This window comes from Salvia splendens, chromosome 9 (genome assembly GCF_004379255.2).
Source record: "Salvia splendens isolate huo1 chromosome 9, SspV2, whole genome shotgun sequence".
In the NCBI taxonomy this organism is placed as follows: Eukaryota; Viridiplantae; Streptophyta; class Magnoliopsida; order Lamiales; family Lamiaceae; genus Salvia; species Salvia splendens.
Genome location: NC_056040.1, coordinates 2,381,776 through 2,406,296, shown reverse-complemented (window position 1 = coordinate 2,406,296; position 24,521 = coordinate 2,381,776). Strand labels below are relative to the sequence as shown.

Genomic DNA, 24,521 nt, shown 5'->3' with positions numbered 1-24,521 from the left:
CCTTTTTTAAGAAATGAAAAGGGTTCTATGATAGTATGGATAAATGTTAACATCTTATTTTTTAATGGATTGTCACATTTCAATGATTTAATGTGGACTCATTTTGTTTTACTTTTAGCCAATTATATATCACTTCTTTATCTTATACTCATATACTGGTGTGTAAAAATTGCAGTTATAAATTAAATTGCTGGATTAGTTTCTATATTAATGAAATGGTTTGACTGAAATTATTTAATTGTTGGCATTAATTCGCACTCCATAATTTAGATTTTTTGCTAAAATGGCTACTAGACTGTATTATTCGAGATTGTATTTAGATTAACCGAACTGTATTTAGTAAATTCCACAATTAGTTGAATTCCTGTACATTTGATTTTATTTCGTCAATAGGATATTTATTTTGGATTTGAATTTATAAAATAAGTTGCAGATTTTCCGGATTTATTTCGGAACAATAATTGTTACATTCTCCCACAGTCATACAAGAGTATACACTTATGGGATGGACTAAAAATAAAAGAATGCATACTCTTGTGGAACGGATGAAGTATATCATATTCGTATAAGATAAGACGATCTCACACAATTTAACAAAATTGAAAAAAAAATGTTGACTGGCTTATATGAAATATTTGATCAAACATCGTCCATCATAGTAACGACGGCAAATGACTATTATTGCAATTTTCAATCATACAAAAATCAGTGATCCAAATTAATTAATTAATAACAAAAATTATTTGAGCCTTATAAAAGAGGGAAAGTTAGAGTCATCGAAGAGTCAAACCACCAAATCGTAACAATAAAAATGAGAAAAAAACGGAGAGAGCACATAAGAAAACTGTAAACCAAAAAATCCTCAATTTTCCATACAAAATTATTGTTCCAATTTTTACCACCATCCTTAAATGCTTCCTCCCTTTGTTCTCATTAGATTCTTCAAATCTAGTAAATGGTTTTTATCTTAAATATTCCCTTTGATTATTATATGAAAAACAGATAAAAACCCCAATTCAAGAATGGATTCTTCAATGAAAACTGGTTTAATGGCAGTTTTTGCCGTTTCCGGCAGCGTCGTTTTCGTCGCCATGCAAGTCCACAAACACCTCCTCTCCAAATTCATGGACAAAATCGAATTCGAAATCGGAAATTCCACAGGTTTATTCATTTTTTTAATTTAATTAACGTGGATTTTTATTCTATTTTGGTTGATTTGTGTTTTTCTTTTTCTTTTTTTTTTGTAGAGACGGTGGCGAAAGTGGAGCCGAAGAAGAAGGTTCGATGGGCAGATGACGTGGTGGATTCGTCTGCGAATCGGAGGGTTTGGGAAAAGGCGGCGGAATCCAACGGTAATAACGATGAGAATCTGGAGGCGTTGCCGGAAAATTGGCAGGCTATGTATAGGGAGATTTTGCATGAAAGGCATGTATTTAATTACTAGTATTTGTTTGAAATTATAGTGAATCATGACCCCTCAAATTAATATAATGTGTGGGTGTAGATGTGTTTATTGTTTTTAGTGGTGGCATATCATTGTATGATGCTTATGTTGTTTTGTCAGCATCTAGTTTGTAAAATATTTAGTTGTTCTTTGATATTTCTTTCCTTTTGTAGTCTGTTTTGGGAATGTAATGCAAGTAATTTGTGTATATAAATGAAAATTGCATATTGTATATAAGTTTTAATGCGTAATTGATAAATAGTGCTATTTGCAAATGAAATAAGTTTTAATGTGTAATTGATAAAGTACAAGCATCGTCAATGGGTAGGTGAAGATGGAGAAATAAAGAGAAAAAGTAAGGAGAAAGTTTGGATGAGACTATTTTGTGGACTGGGTGTGTAAATAATGTACATTCAATAACATATAGAATTAGTAATCATTCATAATTTATTTTAAATATTGACTATCATAAAATATCTATCACGTGTACATTTTTTAAGTCCACAACAAATAACTTTATATACAGGCCACTAACTAGATACTCCATCCGTCCGTAAATAGGAGTCTCATTTTTTCATTTTAGTCCGTCCATGAATAGGAGTTCCGGTTCACTTTTAACATAAATAGTAATAGGATTCTAGCTTTCACTAACTCATTTCACTCACATTTCATTTAAAACTAATATATACAAGTGAGACTGCTATTCCACTAACTTTTTACCACCCACTTTTCTTAACATTTCTTAAAACTCGTGCCGCCAACAAATGAGACTTCTAATGACGGACAGAGGGAGTATATAATTATGAACATGATACATTAAAAAACTATTATGAAGATTTTCTTATAATAAAGAATAAGTATAAAATGGAGTACCAATATATGGAGTATATTTTTTAAAAACCCGACGGAATACAATATATGCTCTTTCTCTCTGTACTTTTTCAAACACAAACTTAATTTTATAGTTTCAAAGCATGGTAAAAAGATCCACTTCCTCATATTATTTAGATGAAATTTTTTACCTTAGTCGAATTGTAACCACCAAATAGCTATTATGATTGTCACGAGCCGATTCATTTAATTGTCCAATCACAAGTCCTCTATTTTTCACATGAATCCAACCCTAGCATCTCTCCTAAATATGTTGTCCATTTATTTCTATTTTCTTATATTGTTTACCTTCTCAACTTATAAGTATTTGAACAACTAAGAAACTTCACAATATGTAAATTGTCACTGCATTTGGGGATATTTTACATTTAGGGATTTAACTTTTGAGGTTTAGTAACCAATTTGTAGCTTTTTTATATATGCATATGTGTGTATTATCCTGCAGATAAGACCTTTATCACAAAAAATAATATACTAATAATATCTTCATATATATATCTGGTCAATTATAATCCAAAAAAGTAGAAAGAAAATTGAAGGTAAGCAACAGGAGAACCTCACCTTCAATAATTATTTCTATAAGAATCTCAATTCTCAACCACTCTCATTTCCATTCATCTCTCTCCTCTCACTATTCCCAGGTATTTTTATTTCTCATCATAAAATTTGTGTCACACCATCTCAACAACCATCCTATTATCAGACCGTCTCACACAATACTCTCGCAAAAAAACTATTTAAATAATGGTTTAACCCCGCAGGTTAATTAGGAGTCCTCCTCAACAATGACGAGGCAGCAGAAGCAGATCGCTCTGCGCCCCTCGTCATTGTTGGTGACGCGGCGTCAGCCGCTCCTGGAGGCCTATGCGCCGCAGGACCGGCTGACGGCGCGTCTGGCGGAGGTCGTGGGCGGCACCACGGCAGAGTGCGCGGCCGTGTGCTGCTGCTGCCCGTGCGGCCTCGTCAACCTCCTCGTGCTCGCCGTGTGCAAGGTGCCCGCGGGGCTCTGCCGGAAGGCACTGGGGCGGAAGCGCCGGCGCAGGCTCATGAAGATGGGGCTGCGGCCGGCGGCGGCGGCTAAGTGCACGTGCGACGAGAAGGACTTTGAGATTCGGCCCGTCCTCGTCCCAGCCCCTGACTTGTTCGAGTCAGGGCCCGAGAGCATGGAGGTGATCGAGCTCGATAAGGAGATGTTTGCTCGATTTTACGCTGGAGGATTCTGGCGGAGCTCATCCGCCAGAATGTGATTTCTGCCTGGTGCTCGGAATGGTGGTCTTGCAACATTGGTTCTATTTTATTTATGTGACATATATAGTGGGATAAGTGTGTTACTATGAAATAAAATGGATCCCAACTTAATTGAGATATGCATCTATAATTTGCCTTTGTTTCGTTTTTTTTTTCAATCTAATTTTGTTAGTTGATCAGTTTTATCATGTGTGGTAATATTTTGTGTTGGGTAACACTGTCATACACTGTCACCAAGCAATAATTACAAAACATACTAAAAAACAAGTTTCATTATTATAATTCTATATACAAACTAACGAGAATGTTCAAGTCAAATACCAAAATAAAAAATATATATATACCAACTCCATCGTCAAGCAATAATGACAAAGCATACTAAAAACGAGAAATATCATTATAATAAGTCTCTAAATAAACTAGCATCACCCAAATTAGGTAATTACAAAACAAACTAAACAACGAGAAATCTCATTATAATAAGTCTCTAAACATACTGAATTTGTTTGAAATTGAAAATTTAACAACTAGGTTAAAGTTGAGTGTGATGTTACCAATATTGCAGATTAAAATAGCGTTTGTGTTTGCATTCGACATAAAACTCATATCTTTAAACCTAATTAACCCTTATAAGTGATCAATATATCATTTGAAAAAGTAAGAAGAAAAAATAGAAACTGGTAAAACAAACAAGACGACGAGAAGAGAGAGCGACTGACAAGCTGAAGTTTAGGGCCCACAAACAAATGCATGGTCACCATCAAATATTGAGTAGTTCCAATCCACTTTGATTCCAAAACTTTGTCATCAAATTTTATTTTCAACTGGTAGTATTTCTTTTGATCAACACACTCCCAATAAAAGTTCAATAATTATCTAAATATATTGGACGTGGTGTATTCAATCAAAGTATAATTGCATAAACATTTCTCTTTTCTTTTCTCTTTTTCTGCGGTTGTAATTGATTGGACACGCAACTAAATTGGTTGGACTCGGGTTAAAGACGTATGATCGATTAGGTTCATAAATTGTGAAGAACCGGCAGACTTAGAGAACCCCGAACGGCCTAAATGGTCTATTTTCCCTTAAGGTCGGCCAGAAAATGTCATGGACGTCCTTCTCAATCTGAAAAAAAAAATACAAGTAGTCATTAAACGGAGTTGTTTTTTAGATTTTGTATAATAAAAACTTAGTCCCCCGTTCCATGTTAATTGAGTCATTTTGGAAGTTCCAAGATAATTGAGTCATTTCTATTTTAGCAAAAAGTAACTCTCTGTTTTACTTTATTCTCTTTTCATCTCTATTATACTTTATTCACCTTCCATTTAATACACTATTTATAAACTCCGCACCGAAAAGAAATGCATGAAGTAGTACGTTTTTCCCACAACCGGGAGAATTTTACTTTTTTTTCTCATAATGGGACAGCCAATTGAGAGTAGCAAGAAAAAAAATAGGGTTTTACTAAAACAAATCATAGTAGAGCATTTTTTCATATGATCATGCCCCTGAATATTATCTTATAGATCTGTGGCCAATAGTAATAAGTATTTCATGTAAAATAGAAGAAGAGAAGTGAAATCGTTTATCTAATTCTAACCCAAATCATGAAATTTTTTTAAACAAAAGAAGTTGTACAGTACTCCTTTAATTTGTGGAAAATGAAGAGTGAGGTAAAAAAAGGTCAGGTAGAGAAAGAGGGATCTTCTACTGTACTGAGTGTCTAATTTTCAGCTGACATATGATCACATGCTCACCAATACAAAGGACATCGACATGATGTACCAATGCCATCTTTACGCTAAAATCCAATCAACAATCAATCTTTATTTTATCTTTATTTTAAAAAACGGTTCGTTTTTAATAGGACAACCTAAAAAAAACGTTTCCTTTTCAATAGGATAGAAGGAGCGGTACTGATACAAAAGTGAAATTCATAAATTACCTATGCGAAATCCCTAATTTTTTTTCCGACTAGTTTCATCGGTAATTCATGACGGCGTTGGAAGTCGTGATCGTGTTCTTGTAAATTGTCTTGTTAGAGCATCCACAACGGCGAGCAGGACGGCGTCCGTCCGTCCGTGCCAGCGGCACTGAGACGCTGTCCGCCGCTGCGCTCGCGCCGATGGCACGGCGCTGCTCGATGCATCGAGCACGTCCGTGCTAGCGAGCAGGCGACGTGGCAACGTGTGATTGGGGCAATTTTAAAAAAATTTTAATCTGATTTTAATTAAAAAATCTGATTAAAAAATAAAAAAAATTCCCAAAAAATTATATCCGTTTTCTACCCACTTTTAATTTATTTTTCAATTTTTTCCCAAAAAATACACATTTTCATCTATAAATACACTCACTTCCACACCAAAAATTCGCACCACACTACACATTTTCATTCACTCTTACTCTTACAACAAAACAATGTCCGGCCACGGCGATCACCCCCGGGCTCCCAAGGTTGGAACCCCGATTGATTCGGTTCACGACCGTTTCCTAGTCCGGAAACGGAATATTTGGCTCCTCCTCAAACCCAAGGTTCGGACGTTCCGGGTGGCTACCGGTCTTACCCGATCGACGACCAAGATGCCCCCGAAGAGCAATACAGGTAGACACCCGAGCCTAGAGCGAGGTCGAGCGGTTTACGCTTAAATTGTGTAATTTTTATTTTTTAGTAGTTTAATTATGTAATTTTCATTTTTTAGGATTTTAATTATGTAATTTTTATTTTTTAGAATTTTAATTATGTAATTTTTATTTTTTAGGAATTTAATTATGTAATTTTTAATTTTATTGTAATTTGTAATATTATTTCGGGTATTTTTAATGAATTTTAATTTTGTGGAAATATTTTTATTTAAATTGAATAATAGAATGGTGAGACCATTGTGCTCATCCTTGCGGAAGAGCACGGATGTGGGTGTTGTGCTTTTGCCTAAGAGCATGCAGAAAAAGTGGGGCCGGACCCACATCTATGCTTGCTGGCCAGAGCACGGATGTGGATGCGTTTCGAATCAACGCCCCATCACCAATTATCTGAGGTGGATCTGGTTCACCGCCATTTGGATCTTAATTCATTTTACAGGCATAGGCGACAAAAGGTGAATGTATACTTGGATCAAGCGAAAAACCCCCTATATCTGAATCCATTGTCAATTAATAATAAAAAAAGTTCCGAAGAGATGATGAGAATTATGAGTTATAAATTATATTTGTCGTGTAGTATTTATAAAAGAGAATTAAAAAAAATCAGTTCAACCGACCATCTCTGGGACTAAGCACTCCCAAGGTTGATGAGGACTCTAATTAGACGCCAAGTATATAATTATCCACTAGGTATTGACCTTAGATACTCCATGAGAGAAAATGGATAATTATAGTAGGGAGTACTTTGATTTTGCGAGGGTTTTTACATTGGACATGGACCAAAAGTTGATTCCATATTGTACGTGTTCTGACAGAATAGAACAATTGTGTAATCGAGATAAACAAAAATAGAAAAAAGACACAGATTTACGTGGTTCACCAACGTTGCGTTGGCTACGTCCACGGGCGGAAACGAAGAACAGATATTATTCAGAGTGTTTTCAGATTGTAGCTACAGATTTCAGATTATATGGCTACAGAATTATATGTTCTATTCTCATATAAATAGGTACACGTGCCATAGACTGGATCTAGGAAAAATAACCATATCCCAATTAAAAAATATAAAATATAATCTCATAGTTGGCTACGTCCACGGGCGGAAACGAAGAACAGATATTATTCAGAGTGTTTTCAGATTGTAGCTACAGATTTCAGATTATATGGCTACAGAATTATATGTTCTATTCTCATATAAATAGGTACACGTGACATAGACTGGATCTAGGAAAAATAACCATATCCCAATTAAAAAATATAAAATATAATCTAACACCACCCAATATTTTGCAACATTCATACTGATCATGGGGGATTATATATTCTATTTAATTCGCTCGAGTATGTTTTGAAGTTGGACAGAATTTATGTTGGCCCCCTCGGTAGTGGAAATTTTACAGTCACTAGTCAATATAGTAGTGAAAATTACAATTCTCAAATAAAAATAACTTGTATCTTGTTGAATTATTAAGGTAAGACACTGAACACGTTGTTTTGATACGAACAGTGGAAAATGTAACGAATCATACTGAATTATAATTTTAATAATAATAACTATAATGATAACCTTTATTATAATAATTAATGATTTTGTTATTGATTAATACTAACACATTTAAACATTTTTAGTGTGACTTGGTTCATGAGATTCAACCTCACAACTCAATCCTAGATGGATAATTATGGGATAATTATTCATAGCTAACTCCCTATGACTAAAATAATCTCACAACTCAATCCTAGATTGTATGTTGGTATTATTTTATATTGGAAACCGAACACCACCTTAGAAAATTGTTTGTAGATTGATGCCTTGACCCATGTGATGCGTATAAATACGACCTTAACCACTCCACCAAATCTTTTTTTGTGTAATGTTATAAAACATTGTTTTATCTATACTATCTAATATTCATGTTCAATGTTATATTGTTATATTGTACTAATTAATTAAGAATAATATTTCATATAATATCTATCATCCAACAAATATTTACCAAGTATTATATTTTATTATTCACTGAATTTTAATATTATTACATACTCCCTCCGAACTCTTAATTTAATCGCATGATATTTGGCATGCCATGAAATCACGTATCTTGAAACTAATCAATCACTAGAAGAAATGGTGAGTTATATTCTAGTATATCGAAGTTGAGGTTTCATGATTAAAGAAAACAATAAATTATTGGAGAAAATGGAATCATATCAAAGAAAACAATAAATTATTGGATCTGAAGCATTCGTTTTGGTTAGATGGAGTTGAAGAAAATTGAATAATACTGATATACGAATATATAGGTGTGGTGATTGCTCATCTTAGTAGGATTAGTTTTTTATTATCTAGATTTTCGCATTTGTCCTAAATAAAAAATACAGATATTCGTATATTTTTGTGACAAATTATTTTTAGAATTGGGCGATGTATTCATTGGCCCATTTGAGTTGGGCTGAAGTGAATCTGCATTGCTAATTATAAGACTTTATAGAATGAATCATAATGGAAAAAATTATTCTAGTAAAACAATATATCAAAATCGTTTTTTATTGGATGAAGAATACCTAAAATAAGACAAAAAAGAGTCATCCAGTTACCGAATATCCCATTGATTATATTAGGGCATGAATTTGCAAATATTTTATCACTAATCAAACGTTTTAGACTAAAGTTTCAATTGAATTATTGAATTTGCCACCAAATCCAAACCCACCGTTCATACTTCACATTTAATTTAATTTAATTTAATTTAATTTCATAACCATTTCCCCTTCTCTGCAATTAATAATATATTCATTAATACACGATTTCGTCACATCTCTCTGTTTCTCTCTCCTTCTTTGTCTCTCGAGGTTTCCCTGAATGTGACCTCTGCGTTAATTTTCATATTTGGAGGGAAATCTGCTTTCAACTTTGCGGAATTTGTTCTCCTATTTTTGACAACCGTCTGTTGATTCTTCTCTTATTTGTTTCTGGAAAATTTTTCTATATTATGGAGGTAAATGATTAATTTGCTCGATTATTTTGGGAAAATTGATAGTGCTCGTATTTGTACGATCGGATAGTGAATGTATGATGTTTGATCATCCAATTCCGGTGGTTGTTGAAGAATTTCGGCTAGTTTTTCATGATTTATGACACGTTTCATTATTAATTCCTTGAATTTTGGTCATGCCTCTGATGCAATAACATAATTCGACTGTTGCCTGATTGTTGATTGATTTTTTGGGGATAGTTATGGAGGATATGCCCAAACATTTGTGCGTGTGTTTTAGTTATGAAGTTTCAGTTTTCTCGCTTAGTATATTTGCCTAAAATAAGGAAAAAACGGTCTATTGTTAGTGATGTGATAAATGAATCGACTCTAATGCATTTTGCTCTCTGATTTGTTTGTGTTTTTAGGGTAAAGTTTCGGGGATGGATGAGGCTAAGAAGGCAGAGGCTCACATGACATCAGCTGCGGCTTTTGTGGAGGGAGGGATACAGGAGTCTTGTGATGATGCTTGTAGCATATGCCTCGAGGGGTTTACCGATAGTGATCCTATGACGGTAAACTGTGGATGTGGACCGTGGTATTCGCATTTGCATATCCATTGTTGCTATTTGTGAATCTGTGATAATCTTATGCAGGTGACAAGTTGCAAGCATGAGTTCCATCTTCAGTGCATTCTTGAATGGTATGTGTCTCTCCGTTTGAATTTGCAGCTTATGCTTTGTCTCAATCTATAGGATTGTTCTAGTTCTATTTGCTACTTCATGCTCAACGTAACATCATTTATTTGGTATTCATGTTTCACTTGAGATGTAAAAATGAATTATACTAACAACTTTATATAGACTGCCTAAGTCTATTGTATTGTATAGCCGTTATTCATGACTTATAAGTAACACTTATGACTAGCAAGTAGCAATGCTGTGGCCCTTACTTCCATTTGGTGGTAGTACCAAAATGATTGTATGTTAATTTTGGCACAACCTATCCTCTGTTTGTTGAGAACTTAGGAGAAAAAGTTATTATAGCAGGTAGAAGATGGTCTAGATATATTTTAGAAGCTCTTAGGTAATTCATTATGAGACACTGCCTCAACTGCTGTCTTTGTTGTATCTGAAACCCATCCCAATCACACAGGGGTAGCAAATAAGTACTGAATTTGCTGATCTGGTTCGCAAATTTTCTAGTCCTAGTCTTTCATTACCAGTAATTATACTCCACCAGAGCTGATTGGCAATCATCCAACAATTGTTTCCATTCTATATTTTCATTTTACTTTAATTTAGCTTCATGCTCAACAATAACTTTACAACAGTTGAAAATGCTGTTATGTAATTGCAATTCTATGGATCTAATTACTTTGTACGTTTTTGTTGGCTAAATCTTGTATAATCTAAACCAAAACACAGTATGGTGAGGCCAAAAGTTAGGAAGCCTGATGATAAAGTTATTTTGGTAGTGTTTGAGGAAGACTGAAATATACATTTATCCTTCCTTCTATTGGTGGAGTAGGTGCCAAAGAAGCTCCAATTGTCCAATGTGCTGGCAAAGTGTTAGTCTGAAGGATCCTGCAAAGTATGTTTCTGAAGTTTACCTTCTATTGGTTTAAATTCAATCCTCTTGTTCAGTTCTGTTGTTTCTTGATTTGGGTTGATGTACCTTTTTCTATTTTATGGCAGTCAAGAATTACTTGAGGCTGTAGAACATGAGAGAAGTTTTAGGCTCACTCCGTCAAGGAATACAAGAATATTTCGCCATCCTACTCTCGGAGATTTTGAATTGCAGCATGTATGCTATCAATATTTGTAGTTAACTTTGAAAATTACTCCAGTGCCCCTGCTATTTTATGTTGTGTTAGTGTTTCACAACTCTTCTGGCCAAATGCAGTTACCAGCTGGAATTAATGATGCTGAACTTCAGGAGCGGATTATCCAACATTTGGCAGCTGCTGCTGCAATTGGTAGAACTCACCGAGTTTCTCGGAGGGATGGCTCAAGGAGCCGTTCTTCTGCTCATGCCCGTCCACAGTTTGTTGTATACTCAGGTCATCCTCCTGGGTCTTCTGCTGGTTCTGGTGGAGAAGGAACTGAGCCAATTGCAGCAGCTGAAACTAACCCATCAGTATCAGTTGCTTCCATAAACAACATCGGAAGCAATCAAAATTCTGCTTTATTATCCAGACCTTTAGTGGTGCCAACTTCTGCCCCGGGATCATCAAATGATAATAGGTACTAGTACTATATATGGTTTTTATCTATTATATGGTGGTCGCTCCAAATGATTTTTTATATCAACATTGAACTCACTTTATATATGCCCACTTAGAAACTATGCAAGCCAGTCGTCCTTGCCAAATCAAGACAGAGCAGGACCATCTGAGTTACCGTCTATTTCAAATTCCTGGAAGTCTCGATTCAGTTCTATGTCAATGAAGTATGAGTTGATTTTAATTTTAATCATTATTTAATCTTCTTCTTGTGCTTAGTTATTTATGGTTTAAGCCTTCTGAGTTCTGAGTGTTGTCAATTCAATTATTTTTAGATACAAGGAGTCCATTTCAAATAGTACAAAGGAATGGAAAGAGAAGCTGTTTTCTCGTAGCTCTTCCATGGCAGATATTGGTTCGGAAGTCAGGAAGGAGGTGAATGCTACTGTATCCCGCATGATGGAGCGTCTCGAAAGTAGAGATAACGATAGTCACGTGCCAGAAACAAATAGTGCAGAAAGTTCTTCGGGCGCTGGACCAAGCAGCAACACTGGGGATACTCCCAGTGAAACGTCGTTGAATGGAAAGAACTCCGCCTCCGTTGCTGCAAGTTCAGTATCAAGTTAAGTTTATAATATTGCCAAGGGGCGTCCATCTTTGAAGGTGAGTTTATAATAAGTATTTTGATATTTGGTTACTTTTTTCGATTATCGTTGTTTTTCCTTGGCAATCAAGGTATATGATCCAAATATGACATGCCGAGGATGAGATGGTGAATGGGATCCACAACCATGAAAGGAAAGCAACTTGTTAAGCTTTGTTTACCATAAAATCTTTATCTGAACATAAATCTTGCAACGTGACTTTGGGAGATAGATTTTAGCAGTGGTAGTACTAAGTAGATCCATAAATATCTATTGATGGCTTTTAAATTAAACTTTTCTCTTTTAAATTAAAAAGGTGTATTAATACGGCCTTAAATTCCAACTTTGAAAATACTTCAGTTAATAAGTTTGGAGTCCAACATTCTTTGAATTCAAATGGGAATGCCATCAAAATTATAAGTCCAAATGCTTAGTGAAAAGCACTTGACTAATTTTAGCTTTTACTATTTCAAACTTTCTTTTAAATTTTTATTTGAATGATCTTAGATTAAATAATCAAGCCACGTTATTAATTACTAGATTACTTTATTACTCAAATTAAAAAGTTTTACTAATATCAGGAAGTAACAACATATTCCCTACACAGTCAATAAAGAGAGTGAATTTATATTATACTGTAATCTAATTCAAGCAATATAGCTCCTGAAAAATAAGATCTAATTACTATTAAACGCCATGGGATTGGAATAATTATATTGATGGTCCACATGTGCATTAATGTACATGTTTCTTTATACAATATAATTGAATTTTATATATCAAAATATGAAATGAAGATGATTTGAACCCCATTCGGCACCGACAGCCTCGAGCTATACTTTATGAAAAATTTGATCACCAAATCTTATATTGTGGTTCATATTTCATCACCAAATCTTATACTGTATTTGTAGTATTAATTGCAATAGGGCATTATTGAGCAATCAAGTCTAGGGCTGGCAAAATATACCAAAATACCGCACTTAACGTACCGAAAAATACCGAAAATACTGCATTTTTGGTATACCGCATATTTCGGTACGGTATGATACCTTACCGTTAGATTAAGGTACGGCAAATGTATGAATTTTGCATATACCGCGGTATACCGCATTATACCGCAATTACGGTATATATTTAATATATATAAAATTATAATATTTAATATATTTATTATTTATAAATCAAACAAGTATGATTTGCGGTATACCGCGGTATACCGCAACACGATACGGTATACCGCAATGTCGGTAAGGTAAAGGTTTTCAAATATTGACATACCGAATTTTCGGTATACCGCAATGCGGTATACCGAAAAATTCGGTAAGGTATAGGTATGACATTTTCTCATACCGCAATTTGCGGTACGGCATGCGGTATGACATTTTCGGTGCGGTATACCGTACCGTGCCACCCCTAATCAAGTCTCTCGAGTCGTCCCTCTAAATAAATATTAGTATATTAATCAAAACTAAAATGCTAGAAAACTTTTTTGAACTAACAAAGTATAATTGACAAATAATTTGAAAAGGTTAAGCTCATATTAAAACAACAAAACTATTTTAAATAACAATAACACGTATAACCTACTTTAGCACTTTGTAGGAGGCTACATTTGTCTAAATAAAACAAAAAAACTGTCGGTCGTCATGCCATTAGAAAATAATTTGATGAGGCAAATAGTTGATTATGACTTGGAGATGTAATGATGACACGATAAATCAAAAAATGAAGTGATTATATATTTAGTAGAGAATGATTAATTAGTTTCGATTGTATCAATATATTTGGTATCATACTACTATATGTTATGAAAAGTTGAAAGAGAAGTACTAAAATAAAAAAGTTAAATTTTTTATCTTTCTTAGTAATTTAATTAAGATCCTAAGATATATACTTTCCATAAATATTTCATTTCTCAATGGCTTTGTCCACTGTTAAGCTACTAAAGTCTAAAACTCCGGATTAATTACTCTCCCGTGACAAGCATTATTTGATCAATAACAATTTAAAAATAAATGAATGACCAAACAACCACTTTCTTTCATTGACCATAATCAATTCTATAATATGACACAAAAATCAAATATACGTTATTAATTTATAGCCAAAATGGCTTTTAGATACAAACAAAATTCAATTGATTAAGAGAAAAATTTATATAAATAAACTATTTAAAGTATTAATGTGAGTGATGATGTGTGAAGATCTTACAATTAGAAGAGAAGTCCTTATTAAATGTGAATGTCGCACCAACCAATCTCTATGTACACGCACCAAAACAAAGCCATAATTATATGATTACATTTTATATTATTTATTATTTCAAAGATAAAAATATTGTAGGCATGGTTAAGAACAGTACAAAATATAACCACTTTATTTTATGTAAATTAATATGTATATTTATTCTTGTGTTTGGTACTCCTAGTTGGTACAATGAAAATGATATTGTGTTATAGTTGCAATTTTGTGGAAATAAAATTGAAGTTTTGATATTTTAATTCAATTCAAATTTTCTTGTTTAGTGAAAACATCAAGTACACCTCCGTCTCATAAAGTTTGTCACATTTTTTTCATTTTTGTTTGTCCCACAAAATTTTGTTACATTTCACTTTTTTACCATTTTTTTATAGTGAATCTCATATTCCAGTATTTTACCATTTTTTATAGTGAACCTCATATTCCAGTATTCCACTAACTTTATCTCACTAACATTTTATTATAAAACTAAAATATAAAAATAAGATCGATATTTTACTAATTTTTTTAAGTCACTTTTTATTAATTTTTTAAATTTCGTATCTAATTAAAATGTGACAAAATTTATGGCAGGAAGACCAATTGCTAGTAGAATTGTGTTGTGTGGGCATAAAATATTGGTTGTGTTACGTGAAGTGTGTATCATCATTACACGATTTCCTAGTTTTAACTTGGTAAATTTGAATTAATTTTGTAAGCAATTTATCATTTTAGGATTTAAACTTCTAATATAGTATCCCACTTCATTAAACTGGATCGTCAACTATGAATTGAAATTTTAATTGATTTAATAATATATCTGATCTCGAAACATAAAATGATTAATCAACCCATATTATTAAGCTTTAAATTAAGAGAGGTTGGTAAAAAATAAAACAAAAATATCTTAAATCAATATAAAAAACTAAAATCAGTATGTAAATCTCTCCCATATAATATTGTAAGTTGCTTGATTAAAATACCAATATAAAAGTGATATATTATTAATTTTGTGAGTGGTTTGATTTGAAATATCACCATTATCCTGTGGAGATGTATGTGTGGATTATGCAATACTAATAAAATAATTTGAAATCAAATTGGCAAAAAATTTAGAAGACTTACTTTGAAACTAAATTTTTCTAGGTAAAATTAAAATAAATTAAAAGTTGATGTATTTTCATATGGTTACATCAAAATTGAATTTATGTTCCAATTCATGAATCAAGTAAAAGTCATGTAGTTAAAGGCAAATATGAAATGACCTTATTTAAAATCAAGTAATATTATAGCAACATATTTTTCAATATCTTGTCCATATATGACGAGCTCTTGCTAGATGGATCTATTGCTTACGGAGTACTTATATCATATTTCCAATTCATAATTAAATTTTACTGAAAATAATAGTAGTATATTATTAAATTGAAAGATTGTGAAACAAAATAATTAAGTCTCCATGCCAAAGTTACCTTGGCGTAAAAACTATACACAAATACAACGTGACAGCTCCGCTTCCGAGTTTGCTGAGACTCGGCTTCATAGCCGAGCCGATCAGCTGAGCTTAGCCGCCGGTGTAGGTAGTCTGACTTGTCATTTAGTGCGTTAGTTAACCTCTCTATTTTAGGTTAATCACAAGTTGACTTTAACTAAACCAGTATTTCAATTTTAAGACAATTATTTACTCTTAATTATAGTAATTCTTATTCATTTTCAATTCCATGAAAAAATCATCCACTATTCTCTTAGTTAGTATTTTTTTATTTATTTTACGACTAGACAAAAATAGAAATTTCAAAAACGAAGAAGAATTATTATAAGTAAATCATAGTACTATATTTATTTTTTTCTTAAGGCCTCCGCAACGCTGTCTCTTATCCGTCTCTTAACCGTCTCATCTCTTCACTATTCATGGGCCTCACTGTACTTTTCATCTCATCTCTTAACTAAGAAACAACACATGCAACCCTCCATCTCTTAACCATCCCTTAACTATTCATTCAATTTCAATTTTTATTTTTATTTCCAACAAATTCAATTAATAAAAACACACTTCATTAAATAAAATAAAATTACAATTTAAAATTTTAAAAATTAAAAAAACGCATAATTAAAATCCTAAAAAAATAAAAATTACATAATTTAAAATACAATTTTATAGAAATTGAGTAGAACTACTCCGCCGGCAAATCATCCCCCGAAGGCGGTGGCGGTGCACTCAAGCTACCTGGAGGCGGAATACCAATTTGTCTTGCCATATACTCAATTCCGGCAAGATGGGCTTGATATTGGGGAGGTGTCATGCGGGAAGTGTCAGCCATCGTGGCGGTCAAGTATATGGACAATAGGATGTTCGAGCCCGAGACCGAGCCCGCCTGGCTTGATTCGCCTCGCCCCCTCCTCCCTCTAGCCGCCTTCGCCGCCTTGGTCAATTGCGGCCGACGATGCCCACGAAAGGAACCCCCTGCATCGGTGGTCATGCCCTCAACCTCTTGTGAGGCGTTGCCTGACCCGCCCTCACTAGACGAGTATTGGTCACCCACCGTGTGCTTCGTGCGTTTCGAACTCGAGCTCGTGCTAGACTGGATACCACCGACCTACCTTTCAACGTCTTTGACGGCCTCCCAAACATCGACATGTTTGAATTCTTTGCCGTTGTCGTCAAAAAAGACTCGCATAGCCGCTCTCATAATGTCGGCTCCACTGGCTCCGCTTTGGTATTGAGCCGCTTCATTCTTGTAGATGCCGCAAAATTTTTTGACATCTCTGTCGACTCGGTCAAAATGACTGCGGAGCATCTTCATGGTGCGGCGGCGGGACCGAGACGGCTTGTTCTCGTTGTAGGTGTCGGTGACCTTTTCCCAAAAACACTTGCGGGTTTGTTGATTTCCAATGTTGGGATCGTACGAGACGCTGACCCAAGCGTTGAACAGAGTCATCGTGTCCTTGCGGCTGTATGGATGACGGCCTATATCCTCCTCTTCCTCGGCCTCCTCCTCCTCTTCCTCCACGACGTCGAATGCGCGACCCCTGCAGCTTCCACCGCCTCGTCCTCCCTCCGAATTTGGTTCATCCGAAAAATTCTCCCTAATTTGGGATAATCCCTGCGATTGCCCATACCTCGGGGCGGAGGGACAAGAGTATGCATCCAGATCAAAATAGTGTGGTTGGTACGCCGCCATCGTCGACGAACCGGAACCAGCAACACCCAAGACATTGTACATGCCCCCAGTCGCCAAACGTGTTCAAGTCATATCCACCGGAGCCGCCCTCGTTTCTGTCGCCGGACATTTTGAGATGAAAATTGGAGAGGAAAAAGAGATGATTTGAGAAGAATAAATGTGTGTTTGTGTGTATAATGAGGATGAAAGAGGAGTATTTATAGAGTAAAAAAATACCATTGAAAACGGTAACATTATCGTTTAAATTTATTATTATTATTTAATTAAAATCAATTTTTTAAAAAATGATTTATTGCATCAGCGTGACGACGCCCACTCGCGGGCCGGCGAGTGAGCGTCACGCCTAGCGTCAGCGCGCGTCACGTGGCGCTGGCGCGTGGCGAGCTGTCGCGCCAGCTGTCCCTCCGGGACGAGACACCCGCCGAGACAAGACCGAGACGTATCCCTGCAACGCCGTCTCACTGCCATCTGGTCTCTCCGAGACGAGATAGAGACAGCAACGAGACGCGTCGCAGATGCTCTAAAATGACAATACTTTTTTACAACGGCGAATGACGGTGTGACGGTGTGAAGAAGGGTGGGATGAGCTAATTAAGAAACATGCCAATATAAAAAAGATATAATAATGTATAGTAGCAATATGCAAAAAAAATAAATACGAAATTACTCTTTTAAGTTTAATTAGAATAACTATAACTTTATGTGACTCCGTGTGGACCCTCACCCAGCTCATTTCTAACAAAATAAAAACTTATTAGTGTAAATGTTTGCATAAAATAAAAATAGAGTAAACTTAGCTGCATTATTCCCCTCTCTCAAGCAAACAATTCTATTCCTTCACACACCTAGGTCCCTTTACTTTATACTATGCATCTTATTTTATCTATATAATGATAGAAATACATTTAAGAGAAGATTAGGGTGTATTAACTTAATAAGGAAAATTAATTATTTTGGATATGATTAGCGTGTCAAATTCTAGTTCATCCCATAATTTTAAAATCATCAATAAAAATTGTATGAATTTTAACATTTTTGTCACTTTTATTACAAAACTAATTTGAGTAAAATTGTGTCCAATATTACATCTGAAAAATTATGAGAATCCGTAAATTTTATTGCAGTGCGCTTAAAACAGTTAATTCAACCATTTTATCAATTTAAGACATTCATGTCAAATCAATAACATAAATAAAACATAAACTGAAATTTGAAAATGTTAAAATTTACTACTTATTTTTACAACTACTTCTTAAACTTGTTGGACTAACAACACTAACTAAAGTTCATTATTTTTTTTTGTCAATTTACCCTATTTCCTATCCAAAATTTTCAACCATTAACTGCAGTCTACAATGGTATGTTTACAATTATACTATCTCATCCGTTCTCATAAAATAATTTTGTTTTGCCATCTTAATTCATTTTATAAAATTGGTCCACTTTTTTATTTTTGAAAAATTTTCATTATACTCCACTACGAGATGGATAGATATCACTACCCACTAAAACTAATATAATTAATTGTTACATGCATTAACAATTTTAATTAAATACAAAAAATAAGTATTATACTCCAAGTGATTTTGCAAGAGAAAGAAAACATGAAAAAGGTTAAAAAAAAAGCATATGATATAACCAAACCTCATCTCTGCAAACCAACTCCACATATTTTCTCTCACTATATTCTTCCACAGTAGAGAGAGAAATCAACACACACACACACACACAAAACACACCCATTTAACTTATACTTGCAGCATTATTTTCCTAGAGAGAGAAACCCCCAAATTCATCAATCGCCATGGATTCTCAGATCTATGGCGCCTCCAATCTCCTCTCCCTCGCCTTCCTCGCCCTTCTCTCTATCACCGCCTCCGCATTGCCGGCAAATTCCGCCGGCCAGATCAATTCCAATTCAGTCCTCGTAGCTCTCCTCGATTCCCACTACACCGAGCTCTCTGAGCTCGTGGAGAAGGCTCTCCTGCTGCAAACGCTCGAAGACGCCGTCACCAGCCACAACATCTCCATATTCGCCCCAAGGAACGAGGCATTGGAGCGAGATTTGGATCCCGAATTCAAGCGGTTTCTGCTCGAGCCGCGGAATCTCAAATCGCTCCAAAATCTGCTCCTCTTCCACATGATTCCGACCCGCATTCAGTCCAATCACTGGCCGGTGGGCCCCAGGAAGAAGCCGGTGCTCCACTCCAGCCTCTGCCGCGACGCCGCCGGCGAATTGATTCCTCTCCACGAGAAAAACGGCCAGAAAATCGTCGGCACGGCTAGGGTTATCAAATCCGACGACATCGTCCGCCCCGACGGAGTAATCCACGGCATTGAGAGGCTCCTCATCCCCAAATCCGTCGAGCACGAGTTCAATTCGCGCCGCAGCCTCCGTGAGACCTCCGCCGTGATTCCGGAGGGGGCACCGGAGGTCGATCCGCGGACTCACCGCCTGAAAAAACCGGCGCCGCCCGTCCCCGCCGGCGCCCCGCCGGTTTTATCTGTCTACGACGCCCTCGCCCCGGGCCCCTCCCTCGCTCCGGCTCCCGCCCCCGGGCCGGGGGGCCCGCACCACCACTTCGACGGCGAGAGCCAGGTGAAGGACTTCATCCAGACGCTCCTGCATTACGGCGGCTACAACGAGATGGCGGATATTTTGGTAAATCTGACGTCGCTCGCCACCGAGATGGGGCGCCTGGTCTCCGAGGGCTACGTGCTGACGGTTTTAGCGCCCAACGACGAGGCCATGGCCAAGCTCACCACCGACCAGCTCAGCGAGCCCGGAGCGCCGGAGCAGATCATGTATTATCATCTGATTCCAGAGTACCAGACGGAGGAGAGCATGTACAACTCCGTGAGGAGGTTCGGGAAGGTAAAATACGACACGCTGAGACTGCCGCATAAAGTGGTGGCGGAGGAGGCTGACGGCTCGGTGAAATTCGGCCACGGCGAGACCTCCGCTTACCTCTTCGATCCCGACATTTACACCGACGGCAGAATCTCTGTTCAAGGAATCGACGGTGTCCTCTTCCCGGCGGCGGAGACCGCCGCCCCCAAATCTGCTCCGGTCGCCAAGGTCGTTTCCAAACCGAGAAGAGGTATGTTCGTTTATTAACCTTTATTTGCAAATTATTGATTAAATTTGATGTTACAAATTGGGGGTTTTGGTTTTTCAAGGATTGATTGGTGAAATAGAGAGTAATTACTTAGTTATCTGGCAAGCGTCGCCGTAATTTGTGTTTCCGGTGGGAAGTTGAGGTGCCTCCGGCGAATTTCAGTTGCTGAAATTTTACGCACATTAATTAGCTCCTTTTTCTCTCTTTATCATTAATCATAATTTATTATTAAGTCACTAATTAAACATTTTAATTCAAGTAATAGAGCAATTAGCCTCTAATTTATGAAACTAGCATCCTATGCTGTTCTATTAGGCAGGCTATTACAATCACATTAGTGCTTCTCCATTAATTAATCGAGTTGTAGCCCTAATAAATACGCATATTTTAGTAAAAACAATTAAATTATTTAAGAAGCTAGTAACGAAATTAGGTGGCGAAATTTGTCGGTGCAAAATTGGGGTGGGAAGAATCAAGTAGTGGCGGGAACACGGTGGAGCCTCATGAGTGGACAGTGATGTGGCAAACGAGTGGCGTCGCGTTGCGTGTGCAGCGTAAGTAGGATGGGGTAGCGCGCAGTGGATCATAAAAAGAATGATTCCAGATTCCAGCCTAGTCCAGCTGTTGTTTTCCATAATAAATTATTCATTTATTTGACTCTAACAAAAGCTTCAATTGTTGAGACCAGCCTGTAATTTGATAAATTAGAAATATTGATTAAATACCCTACTTTTATAGGGAAAAAAACACTGTATTTTGTGTGGTTTATGATAAGTCTTCTTTAAAAATAGTGAGTATCTTGGACTATACTATAGAAACACAAATAAATATAATTCATATGATTAAGTCCACTGCTAAATTAGCTGGAATGACAATATTTTTATTCTTCCAAAAAGAAAATAATTGGAGACATGTGGCTTGATTTCTTATAATTTTTTTGAATAATAATTTGCAGGGAAGCTGCTTGAATTGGGATGCAGAATGCTTGGGGCTGTTGGGCAAAATCATCACTTCTCCACCTGTCATTAAATTTTCATACTATGATTAAAAAAATTATGAAAAGTAAATGATAGCTGCAGAAAAGGTGAGAGTCATATTTACTAAGTACTACTAATTTTTCATCAAGAATTAGTAGTACTCCTATAATTTTATTTTTGAGTTAATAACATAATTGTTCATTGTAATTGGCAGATTTTTAGGATGGTGAATGTCTGTCTGTGCATGAGCAAGGTTGAACCCCACAGGAGAGCTTTTTTCTTCTTTTTTTCTTTTTTTGGTTTTTGTTATTTTGGTATAAATACTGTAATTACATACCCATTTTTTTATTTGTATTTAAGTAAGTTTGGTCCGCCGACAGCCAGTGTATGCACAAATATATAGTCTTTTTTTTTGTTTTTTTATAAAGAGGGTTTGCCTCTGTTTTAAGAATGTCAAGAAAATCTTGTGATGAGAGCTACTTTTTCATTTTTTTACTTCTAATAATGGACATTATTTGTTGTCCTTGTGTGGATGGAAAGGACCTTCTTTTTTATAACTCACTTTATTTATAGTACAAGCAATTTCAGTGGACATGACATATGCTTTCATTTTTGGTACATTCTTAATCTCCGAGGTTTCCATTAATTACAACTTGTAATAGCATCGCATTTTGTTGTCCTAGTACTAGAGTTGGTTTGAATTATAAATTTGGTGAATGAGTATATGAGTTATCATTTGAGACCCACTTTCTTTTTTAGTTTGTCCCAACTAAGATGACCAATTATTAAAATTGGAAACATTTTTTATCTCTTCTTTATTCCATATCTTTTACTTTACTCTCTCCACTTAACACACAAAATAAAGTTGCATAAAATCTCGTACCGCCCAGGGAAGGAGTCATCTTCCTTGAGAAGGAGGGAGTATTATTACACGAGTCTAAGATCCATCAATTATTAGAACTTCCCAAGTTCGATTTGCCCTTAGAACATGAACGGATTTGCCCTTAAAAATAACAAATTAATTAATAATGTCTCATGTCTGAAAAAGACAGCTTATTAAGTGGTAGATGCTAATATGGTTTTCACAAAAAATTAAGATGCTGCGTCTAATATAAGAGATGGATGGAGACATCATATCTAACTTATAGTATTACTATAATTATCAATTATTGGTTGCATGTCTCCACAATAGTTCTTTCAAACAACCCTCTTTGTCTTTCCTACAACTTAATTATTTACTTCATAGCCAATTCAACTACTTACCTTTTAATAGTTCATCTTTCCAAATTAACTTTTTAAAAATTAAAACTTTACTTTCATGAGTATGGAGTGTAATTTCATTATCAGATTATAACTTTCACTATAATTCTCTTCTTATTTTTTTGTCTTCTTATTTAATCATCGGTCATTTCAACGTGTACTCCAACCATACATTATGAAAATTGCATATTGTGGGAATTCTTTCATTATATTCTTTTACATCCCATAAATATTTATTTTCATTATATATATTTAAAATAATTATAAATATAACTCAAATAAAAATGATTTAAGGAAAAGTAATTAACTGGCTGCGGGACACCCAAATTAGTTTAGGGTGAACTTAATGATGACTTAACCATGTGATAAACTAATTTAATCACGTATTTTTATATGGCGTGGTTATTAGTTTATGGAATGATTAGTTGGTGGGGTTGAATGTGACTTTGCAATGTCAACACTCAACTCAATTCACTTTATTCTTTGTTTGAGCATTTGGTAAATAATAATTCTCCAAGTTTAATTTACTACTTAAATTAATATCTTCTTCCATTTCACGTGCACAACCTTTCTCTAATTATTAGTGGGATTATTATATTGTGATCTAATAGTGCATATATATATTGTGAATCTGCATTATATATATGTGCTCGATATGTAATGTTAGACAAAAAATAATAGAAAAAAATATTTTTAGATCTCAATCGAAAAAGGAACTCGTAAATGTCAGCTGTTTCCATTAATGCGAAATGAGTCGGTAGAAGATATTTTTTTAAAAAATTCCAACATCTTAAATAAGATGTTGATTGTGGGGTTTTTGGTTGGTCGAGACAAATAAAAACATGGTACTTTTATTGTAGTATTGATATATGAGTCATGTAATAGTAATATTGTACTACTCACTCCACTCCGCCTATGAATATGAGTCTCATTTTTTTTCCGGCATTGATTTTAAGAAATGTTAAGAAAAATAGGTGGAGGAAAGTTAGTGGAATATAAATCTCACTTGTATAAATTAGTTTTAAATGATATATGTGTGGAATGAGTTAATGGAATGTAATGCTTCTTTACTGTTTATAGTAATTATGAATCGGGACTCATATTCACGGATGAACCAAAATGGGAAAACAGAACTTCTTTTCACATACGTGGGAGTATTAATTAATTTAAATACAAAAAGAGTTGTTCATAAAAAACATCAATTTATAAAGAAAAAAGTAGTACTTATAAATTGACTTTCATTCTCATATTCCATGACATTTCATTCACAAAAATATAATTTTATTCATGCCATCATTTTAATAATAAACTTATTCATTAATACTTAAATACCCTACTCTAACCCATTCATTAATACTTAAATACCCTACTCTAACCCGGACATTTGCGTGTATAGGGTACCTGATACCCGTTACCCGATATCCGAATGAACAGACTGCCCAAAATCTAAATGTCAATTAAAAAAATTGTATACTATTTCTTTTAATGGGCCAAAGCCCAAATCTTCCATTTTAGCAACTTCAGTGGGCCTTACAGTTATGCAATGCAAATATAACATAGGGAAAGGGCTAAAAAAGAATTGGGCTGCAGTTTGCAAAAACTACAACTTAGAAAATCATTATGCTCTATTCATTGACTGTTATATTCATATTTCCCTTAATTTATAGCCAATTTGA

The 24,521-nt window shown here is 35.1% G+C and overlaps 4 protein-coding genes across 5 annotated transcripts; all 4 read left to right on the top strand.

Moving 5' to 3' along the window:
* Positions 1-812: 812 nt before the first annotated feature.
* Positions 813-1,621, top strand: LOC121747731. Its single transcript, XM_042141831.1, has 2 exons — positions 813-1,161; positions 1,248-1,621. Exons 1-2 carry the CDS (start codon positions 1,023-1,025, stop codon positions 1,442-1,444), a joined length of 336 nt encoding a protein of 111 aa, XP_041997765.1. The 5' UTR covers positions 813-1,022; the 3' UTR covers positions 1,445-1,621.
* Positions 1,622-2,835: 1,214 nt separating this feature from the next.
* Positions 2,836-3,698, top strand: LOC121747148. Its single transcript, XM_042141143.1, has 2 exons — positions 2,836-2,976; positions 3,097-3,698. Exon 2 carries the CDS (start codon positions 3,121-3,123, stop codon positions 3,580-3,582), a length of 462 nt encoding a protein of 153 aa, XP_041997077.1. The 5' UTR covers positions 2,836-2,976; positions 3,097-3,120; the 3' UTR covers positions 3,583-3,698.
* Positions 3,699-8,947: 5,249 nt separating this feature from the next.
* Positions 8,948-12,493, top strand: LOC121748584 (E3 ubiquitin-protein ligase RHF2A-like). 2 transcript variants are annotated; one of them, XM_042143039.1, is made up of 9 exons: positions 8,948-9,222; positions 9,627-9,773; positions 9,855-9,901; positions 10,729-10,791; positions 10,896-11,004; positions 11,104-11,444; positions 11,542-11,649; positions 11,758-12,085; positions 12,158-12,493. In XM_042143039.1, exons 1-8 carry the CDS (start codon positions 9,217-9,219, stop codon positions 12,047-12,049), a joined length of 1,113 nt encoding a protein of 370 aa, XP_041998973.1. In that variant the 5' UTR covers positions 8,948-9,216; the 3' UTR covers positions 12,050-12,085; positions 12,158-12,493. The 2 variants fall into 2 exon arrangements, with proteins under 2 accessions (XP_041998973.1, XP_041998972.1); XM_042143038.1 differs by having other exon boundaries at positions 11,758-12,493.
* A 6,631-nt stretch (positions 12,494-19,124) lies between these two features.
* On the top strand, positions 19,125-22,124 carry LOC121748960 (fasciclin-like arabinogalactan protein 16). The gene is made up of 3 exons (XM_042143552.1): positions 19,125-20,590; positions 21,564-21,692; positions 21,800-22,124. Exons 1-2 carry the CDS (start codon positions 19,294-19,296, stop codon positions 21,635-21,637), a joined length of 1,371 nt encoding a protein of 456 aa, XP_041999486.1. The 5' UTR covers positions 19,125-19,293; the 3' UTR covers positions 21,638-21,692; positions 21,800-22,124.
* Positions 22,125-24,521: the final 2,397 nt, after the last annotated feature.